General features: G+C 33.5%; 1 protein-coding gene across 1 annotated transcript; it reads right to left on the reverse strand.

Moving 5' to 3' along the window:
• Positions 1-1,907: 1,907 nt before the first annotated feature.
• On the reverse strand, positions 1,908-2,646 carry LOC117907913 (replication protein A 70 kDa DNA-binding subunit B-like). Its single transcript, XM_034821597.1, has 2 exons — positions 2,530-2,646; positions 1,908-2,327 (listed from the first exon to the last, which is right to left on the reverse strand). Exons 1-2 carry the CDS (start codon positions 2,641-2,643, stop codon positions 2,127-2,129), a joined length of 315 nt encoding a protein of 104 aa, XP_034677488.1. The 5' UTR covers positions 2,644-2,646; the 3' UTR covers positions 1,908-2,126.
• Positions 2,647-9,604: the final 6,958 nt, after the last annotated feature.

Here is a 9,604-nt window from a genome sequence, read left to right on the forward strand (position 1 = left end):
ATGATCTTAATCCCAATATTTTGCCTCCATTAAAGATTAAACTTGTTATCTCTATGAATGAACTTAAACTCCATATGAGGGGGAACAGGTTTGAAGGTGTTGAGCTAAGAAACATCCATGATGCACTAATTTTCACTAATTATTTAATTTTCACAATTGTTAAACATGGTTTTAGGTCTCTATGAACACGTTGATTCATGGTGCTCAATTTCCTTGAAAGGAAAAAGAAAAAATTCATGGTTCTGTTTGTCTAAGATTGCATCCGAGGATTTCATTTTTCTTGTGTGCTTTTCGGTAATTATTTTCTTAAGAAATTTGAAGATCTACATATGTGTACTCTAGAAGAATTCTAGGATTCGATTTGTCCTGATCATGATCATGTGCAAATTTTGGTTTACTGATTTTAGTTTTCTTTCAAAATTTTCTTGTTAGGAAATCTCAAATTTCTCTTTTTCATGTGCAAGTATTTCATAAGCATTGAGCAAAAGTCATCAGAAACCCAACTTATGAATTGTGATGGCAGGTACACCCATACACTTATCGGAATGAGAACCAGTTCTTACACTTCAACTTCCATCAAGACCCATATGCAGAATATGATTACTGGATAAACAAGATAGGAGTTGATGGACTCTTCACATATTTCACTGGCAGCCTCCATGACTTTCAGGAATGGACCTCTCCTCTCTCTCAAGATGATGGTGATGATGATGGCAATGCTGCTAAATTGTTGCATAATATTGCAACTTTAGTCTCTCCCTACAGGAAGGGATGATAGTGTAAAATGAAACTTCTCAAGACTATAGCTTAGGGTAGAAATCTCTCCAATAAAATTATAGATTTCACACATTCTGCCTAGCTAGCTGTATGTTGGTCACTACCCAAGTACTCAAAACTATCCAATCTAATCAAATGAAGCTTGTTCTTTGAAACTAAGTTTCCGGTCTTCATTAGAAGCTTGATCTTCTTTGGTGCAGCTCATTTTCTAACATTGCTTTTTGCAGTATAGCTGGATTTGCCATCATCTATACTTGCTGAAGTGGTGTTTGTTTTTCGGTTTAGTTTTTTCCATTTACCTATAAAAACAAACACCACCTCATTTATTTGAAATCACTACTATCTGTTGTAGCAAAAATACCAAGATATTGATAAGGAATGCATTTCTTTGTTTCCGTAAATTTTCCATTTCTTGGGAAATTATAACTCTATTTGGTAATTATTTTTAAAAAATAATTTTAAATTTTGGTTTTTTAACAATAATTTTTTAAAACTAATCACTAATGTTTTATAGAATTGTATACCTAATTTTAAATTTATTTTTAATCTTTTTTAATATGTTTTAAAAATAATTTTTATATCTAATATTTTATTTTTTTTATCATTCTACATGTTCATATAATTATTGTTTTAAACAACCATCAAATAACAATTAAAAAATATTTTCTCAAAAACACTATGTTTTTTATTTTTAAGAATAAAAAACAAAAAGCAAATTTATGATTGTCAAATGTTTTTTTTTTTTTTTTTTTGTTCTAAAAAATAAAAAAATATTCTTAAAAGCATTTGCCAAACAAACCCTATATGACTTTTTCCACCCAAAACATGAAAGCAATGCCCACTTTCTACACTCTTCTCCACTTTTGGAAGTATTCTCCCATCTCAAATGAAGAAGAATTTCTTGACCAAGAACTGAACTCTACTTTTTATCACCACAACTGAGAAGTTGCCCTAAACCTTTTCTCAAACATCATAATTTTAATAAACTGCAGAACTACAAACCATTGTGGACTTAGCCATTAAACATGAAGAATGCAATCCCATATCAAATTGAAGCATTAAGGTGTAGGACTGCAAATAGGGGTAAATAACTGTTAGTGATTAACCAGATAGCCCAAAAGTCGATCACATGGAAACCCAAGTCGTGAAACTGCTTTTTAAGTGATTTTTCTACAATGCAACAAAACCACATGTATGTCTGCAAAACATATATTACAATAATGGTATGTGCATTCCAAGTTAGGATTAAGCTTCCTCTATATTCAATGGGATGTGTCTTAAGATATAGAGGGAACTGAAGGCATACTGACTAAATATTGTTATCCAAAGAACAAAATAAACTAAGGAGCCTATTGTGAAGTCTTCATCTTTGATATCTCCTCCAACAGTAATCTGGATTCAGCTGCAAAATCAACTGGAACAACAGCCCTGGCTGTTATCCTGTGCCTTTTCTCGTTCATGTACTCATGTTGTGCAACACTAATCCGGAAAAGATGAGGGACCCAAATAGCTTCCTTCAATTTCTGTTGGAATAGGTTCTCTTCTCCCTCCTACAGAGAAGATTGGGTTTTTTAAACATCAGATTTTGAATGGCAGAAGTTCATCCTTTTTTTTTTTTTTCCCCATAGAACCCAACTAGGCTACCAAATAAGTAACCAACTACATATGAATTAATGCATCAATGAACAACTCTTTCAAGTTAACTAAGATTTGGACAAACTCATAGATATTTCAATATTGTCAAGAGTTTACCTGTGATTTCAGCTTATCAAGCTCATCAACAAAGCACCCAAATATTCTCTCTGCTTGTTCATTGAACAGAGAAAGCCAAGCTTCACCACTAGCATCTGAAACTTTCACTACCATTATGTACCTGGAAAACAAAACAGAAAGGAACAAAGAAACATCACTTTAAATTTAATATAATATTAATTATTGTATTTATCTTTAAATTTTATTTTAAAATTAAAAAGAGATAAAGCAACTATTAATTATTATATTTTATTATAATTTAAAAAAAATTAAGAAAAATATAAAACACTTAAGCTACAAGAGTTAGAAATTAATTAAAAAATTCTTTAATTTTGTGTTTCAAGGTTTAGAAATCAATTTAAAACATGGAAAGGGTGTGGACTAGAAACAAAAGCATACTTGTTATCGTATGCCAATTAGTCAAAAAAATCTCCAACCTAAATATATTCTCAACAACAATGCCACAAACATAGTGATGATTACATGGTCTCGGAAAGTGAAGTTAGTGTCGTAGTGAACATAACAGCTAATAAGAGTTCCACGGTTATAAAGAAAAGATGATTGCAGAAACATCACAATAATTATTGTTTTACCCTAGATTCGCTTGATGTTCTACCAAGAAAAAGATAGACAGAGACATAGACACACATACAGAGAACAAATAAGCAGCAACATAGGAAAAAGCAAATACCTCAACAACAATTCCCAAGTAATCTATGAATGTTGGAATTGCCTTTTGCAAACAGTCCATATATATCTGTAATCCAACAATGAGAAGTTGAGAATGGGAAAAGAAGAAGGGACGGGGCAGAAATTTCAAAGCTGACATACAATACATAATGAAAAAGCTAAAAATCATTAATGCTTATTGTAAATAACATAGGTTTCTTCTTGTATGTTTTAACAGGAAGAAGTTAAAGTTACTTATGTTTGTAAATAAGTATCACAACAAAATAAACATTTTATATAGGTAACAATTTTTTCCTCCCCTGAAAATGAAATTGGAAACCTACCAGCATCCCACCCCAACACTTTGCTACTTGAACCAAGTATCAAGGGTTATGACAAGTGGCAACATAATAAGCATTTAAGACAACTTTTGAGAAGCAAGAACCAGCAAGAAATAATCTCGTAGCTAATATAAACAAATCTGAATAAAATTACAACATACAATTTCAAATTAAATAATTAAAATTGTATTTTTGTAATGATGAACCTTAACAAATTTAAAATAAATATATCTTATCAAATAGTATCATAGTCCAATGGTAGCAGTGATTGAACCCAACCCATGGTTTTCATTTAATAAAAATTAAGATGGATAAGAACCCAAGCTTTCAATTTTTCACTGAGAAATTCACACAACAGAGAGAAAAGAGAGAGAAGAGAAAGAAGCTAAGGACTCTCTGTGACTTTCTCTCCTTTTACCCTAACCTGGTTTCCCCAAATTTCAGAGTCGGGTGTTGCGTGGGTTTTGCTAACTTGTTTAAGATTTTTGTGTTTATTTATTAAAAGCACAACCCGTGACATGGAGAGGGAGATGGCTGCTGACATGGATGTGGAGGGGTAATTTTGGAAATGAAATTATAAAACAGTACATAGTGCATGAAAAGGATAATTTTTTGGGCAACAGTAGACATATTTTGGGTTATGGAAAGTTGGGTTATGAAAAAGCTATTAGGCCCAAATGGGCGGGCCAAAACACAGTTTTCCCCATATTGTATCATAAGAAAAAGAAAGGAAAAAAAAAGAGTGGAGGGGGAGGGGGAGAGGTGGGGGGCTATGTTGTAAACAACAGGGTAGCCTGTGTAAAGTCCCCAGTTTTTACTTAGAGACCTCATTACCCATTAGGAAAAGGGTTAGTGACCTATTATTAATAGTGCAAAATTACCCAAAGATGGATATTTGAATTTATTTTTATTTTTTTGGAGAATTTAAGAATTGTTGACACAATATAGTGAAACTGCATATACAAATATTGGGGTCATTAGTTCACATGACTTAAGCGATTAAGAACATTGAAGATGAGACATGTTGCTTGATAAGCCCACCTGTCTACATCTTGAGTAGCCACAGTTTGTTGCTCATGAGACTTTTTGGAAGACACCTCCAGGGATAAGATTGAGTAATTTAAATTCCATTAACAAAGTTCCTCTCTTTCATTAGCCTTTAGGCCCTTAGGAATCAAGCTTAAACTCGAAAGATTCTAAAATCTTACTCCCTTCTAACCTCAGGAAAGTTTTGAGAGCTCAGGTATCCACAAATATCTTGGTACATTCTAACAAGTCCTATACCACTTTCCACCATTCAATTTATCCCAAAATAACATAAATGTCAAGGGGATACAGGAGACCAGAACTAATAAAGGCAATGACATTAAACGGGAGAAAAAAATATCGAAGCATGATAGAAGAGTTAAATACTTAAACAAGTTAGTGTTGGTATTTTAATTATAGTATTCCATTAATACAGTACCAAAATACTGGATGCCATATACTTTTGTCTAACAATGGATGGAATAATAGATATACAAGCACAAGAAATATGTTTCACTAACATGAAAATGAAATTTATGAAAGGTGGCTAGATTCGAGAAATACAAACAGGATAGAACACCTATGAAGCATGAAATATTTTTGAACACAAACTTTAACAAATCCATAACATGAATAAATGTTTGGAACCACCACACTAGATCAGCAATCTGTAGCTTCTTAATATCATAACTGTTACAGCTATATTCGACTTCTAACCATATAAGCTAAGCCTATGTTTTGTTTCTGGAAAGTTTTAAGGAAAAAAAATACAGCAGAGAAATATAAGAAAAAATTATAAAAGTTTTCTTTTATTTGATTGTCCATTGAAAAGTTGAAGGAAAGAAAATTAAATTGCTAAAGAATGTAATTTCCACTAACTTTCCTCATTTTTTGTTAAGGAAAATGGACACCACCACCACCCCAACCCTTTTCTTTGGTTTTTTTTTTCTTCATCTTTCGCATGGTACCCAAACATGAGAAAACCATTTTCACTAGCATTTTTTCCTTTCCTTTTCTTATTACTTTCCAAGAACCAAACATAAGGTAAGTTTATGACACCCTTTCTAACACAACCATTAATAGACGGCTCAAGGTACTTCTAACAGTGAAAGAAGAATTTCAGAAATACTTATAGTAAATTACAGAATAAGCCAAAAGTGAAGATAACATCTATTAATACCTGCCTTCTTCATCTTCCAAATTCTGAAGATGTTGTTTTTCATCTTCACTTAAGTCCAATGCAACTTGGACGTAGGAAAAATTAGAACAAAAAAATAATCAAGCATTCTTTTCTCAGCATCATCATGCAAAATTTTCCAGCATAGCATAAAAGGAAATCATGAAGAAAAATAAAAAATTAAAAAATAATACGCATGCTCTCTACAATAATCACAATAAAGGCAAACTACTCCAACAAATTATTAGAAAAAATTGGAAAAAATAAAATTCAGAGAATGGAAATCCATTTTCACCTCCATATAAAATACACCATGAAAAACATTGGAATCTAGTAAAGCTCTAGGTAAAAGAGGTATTTCAGGCCAATTTAAGAGCTCTATCAGAAATTCAAATGTCCATTCTGAAATAGAAAATTTAAAACCTAATTGAAACTTAACTATGCAATCCAAGTACCATAAAAACATTGAAAAAGTCACACAAATACTCGCATAATCTTATCAATCGAAAGGTTATAATACAAGGTGCAAAACACCAGAATCAGAAATAAGTTTCACATTCTACAAAACTTACACTAAAAAGAGAAAGTTAAAAGGTCACAGACAGTCGAAAATAACTAGAAAATAAAGGAAAATAAAAGAAAAGGGACCTGTTTGGCGATAAGTTCTCTCTTAGAATGGGATGGGAGTTGGGAGACACTCATCTAATATATAGGGAAAGTTGTGTTTTTTTTCCCTCCCTCTATTTTCTGGATCTAGGGGTCTCTTTGCTTTTGTGCCATTTGAATTAAATTTCACAAACCCTAAACCCACGATTTTTTAGCCAGGCTGAAAAATACCACATTTGCTTGCAAATCGTGATCAGATTACCAAATAGCATCTTATTGTGCCATTGGAATTAAATTTCACAAACCCTAACCCACGATTTTTGAACCAGGCTCAAAAATACCACATTTGCCTGGAAATCGTGGTCAGATTACCAAATAGCATCTTATTGTGCCATTGGAATTAAATTTCAAAAACCCTAAACCCACGATTTTTGAGCCAGCCAGAAAAATACCACCTTTGCTTGCAAATCGTAATCAGATTACGAAATAGCATCTTATGTTTTAAAAAAAAAAAAAATCAAAAAGCTTGGACAGCTCGTGAACAATGCAAAACAACATTTACCCCAAATTTTTTCTCAACAGTCAAACAAATTGTTAAATGGAAACTCACCTGCGATTACTCCAAAAGGAAGACGAAGCTCCACCGCCGATTCCAGAAACCACCCATGAAAATGCAGGCAAAAGGAGAGAATAGGGCAAAAAGCGAGGAAGTCAGAGCGTTTCCCCAAATTTTTTAGTCGGGTCGTGGGTTTTGCAAATGCTAACTCTAAAGCTTAATATTTTTGTGTTCAATTATTAAAAACACAACTTCCCGTGCTGACACGGATAAGGAGATGGCTGCTGACATGGAAGGCTGGAGGGGTAATTTTGGAAATTAAATTATAAACCGTGGATAGTGCATGAAAATTATATTTTTTTTGGGAACAGTGGACATATTTTGGGTTATGGAAAGTTGGGTTATGAAAAAGCTATTAGGCCCAAATGGGTGGGCCAAAACACAGTTTTCCCAATATATAAAGTTTGACCGAGATTTCATAAACTTTTTTGAATGCTTGGCTTTTTGCCTTTTTATTTATTTATTAAATTTATTAATTTTCCTTTTAAGATTTTGTGTGATTTTCAGAAAAGATTAAAAAAGAAATGTTAAAAGATAATAAGGGTTATCAAATTTATAGTCATCCCATAATTTTAATTGTGTACTTTGATTATCTTTTTCTTTTATCCTCATTTAATTTTATTTTTCTTAATTTTTTATTTTTTATATACCATACATTAAAACTAATTATATTATTATTATCTATCATCATAAATATTATATTGTAGACCTCTCTTTGGATAGGGAGGAGCTGGGATTTTTTCAACCTCCACAAGTATTCAAAGCTGCATGCATGGGATGTGTGTCAAAGACATGACCACCTTGCCATGGTGGTGGTTAGGGATGAAAACTTTTTAGCTAAACAGGGAGCAGTAGAGTAGCTTAGAGAGGGTAAAAGCAGGAAGGATTGTAGGCAAGGGAGGTCGAGTGGGGTTAGAGAAAAAGTAGGAGCTAGGGGTCACTCAGGATTATGGTAGAAGATACTCAGGTGGCTGGAACTCATGGATGGAAGCGAGATTTCATATGAGGAGTGAGCTGTTTGGGAGGGCAAGGATGAGGAAAGTGAGGAGGAAACTTTATGTAAAATAAAGGGAAAAGAATATTTTCCTTTTTATTGAATTATACTATTGAATCAGGAGACGTAGCTTTATACAAGAGATTTCCTACAATCATGTTAATCATGCTAATATATTCTTGGTAGTCTAAATATAAAAGGCAACTAATACAATATGGCTGGATATTTTTGTCAATGGAAAGCCAGATGTCATTGACCTTCTCAACACTCCCCCTCAAGTTGGAGAGTGAATGTCAAGAACTCCCAACTTGCACATCATAGTTGAGAAAGCTTCCTTTCCCAATGGCTTGGTGAATACATCTGCAAGTTGATTCTTTGAAGCAACATGTTTGGTTACAATTGAACCATCTTGTATTTTGTCATGAATAAAATGGCAATCCATCTCTATATGTCTGGTTCTTTCATGGAAAACAGGATTGGTTCCTATATGGAATGCGACTGTGTTATCACAATACAACAATGTTGGCTTCGGATGCAATATTCTCAAATCTGTCAATAACGAGCACAGCCGAGATAATTCACAGCATGCACCTGTCATGGTTCTATATTCGGCTTCTACTGAGGAGAGAGATATGTTTTTATGTCTCTTTGTCCGCCAGGAAATAAGACAAGATCCTAGAAAAACATAATAACCTGTAGTGGATCTACGAGATATTGGACAACCAGCCCAATCCTAATAAGAAAAAGCTCGCAAAGATAAATCATTATGAGAAGGGAAAAATAGACCTTGTCTTGGACTACTTTTCAAATAACGCAGCACACCTAAGGCAGCTTCCATGTGTGGTTTGCGTGGTGCATGCATGAATCTACTTAACATATGGACCGAATAGGTGATATCTGGCCAGGTAATAGTCAAATAAATTAGGCGTCCAACAAGTTGTCTATACTGAGATGGATCTTTAAGCAATTCACCTGAATTTGAGAGCTTTATGTTTTGTTCCATGAGAAAGCTCACAGGTTTAGCACCCAAAAAACCACCATCTTTTAAAATTTCCAAAGCATATTTTCGTTGTGAGATGGAAATATCTTTCTTTGATCAAGAAACTTCAATGCCCAAAAAATACTTCAAATCACCCAAATCTTTAATCTGAAAATGACTATGAAGAAATTGCTTGAGTGCTAATATGTCTTTGACATTATTACCCGTAATAAGAATGTCATCAACATATATTAACAAAGCTGTAAAAGATTTGTCTTTCTGACATGTGAATGACGAGTAATCAGCTTTGGATTGAGTAAATCCAGCAGCTTGGATAACTATATAGAACTTGGCAAACCATTGTCGTGAAGCTTGCTTTAAACCATACAACGACTTGTGAAGGCGACACACTTGATTCTCCCCCTATCGTTAAAGACCAAGAAGTGGAGTCATATAAATTTCTTCATGGAGATCACCATGAAGAAATGCATTGTTGACATCAAGTTGGTGAAGAGACCAATTTTGGGCAGCTGCTAAAGCCAATAAACAACGGATAGTAATCATTTTAGCAGTGGGAGAAAAAATGTCATGATAATCTAAACCTTCCAGTTGTGTGTAACCTCTCACAACTAAACGAGCTTTGAAACGCTCAATGGTGCCATCTGAG

Source organism: Vitis riparia, chromosome 18 (genome assembly GCF_004353265.1).
Source record: "Vitis riparia cultivar Riparia Gloire de Montpellier isolate 1030 chromosome 18, EGFV_Vit.rip_1.0, whole genome shotgun sequence".
Taxonomy (NCBI): domain Eukaryota; kingdom Viridiplantae; phylum Streptophyta; class Magnoliopsida; order Vitales; family Vitaceae; genus Vitis; species Vitis riparia.

Excerpts from the sequence above, each read along its gene's own strand:
- LOC117907913 (XM_034821597.1), bottom strand. The coding sequence starts at position 2,643 with ATGGTAGTGAAAGTTTCAGATGCTAGTGGTGAAGCTTGGCTTTCTCTG. Across the intron at positions 2,328-2,529 it reads TTGATAAGCTGAAATCACAG|GAGGGAGAAGAGAACCTATT; the intron begins GTAAACTCTTGA and ends TCTTCTCTGTAG.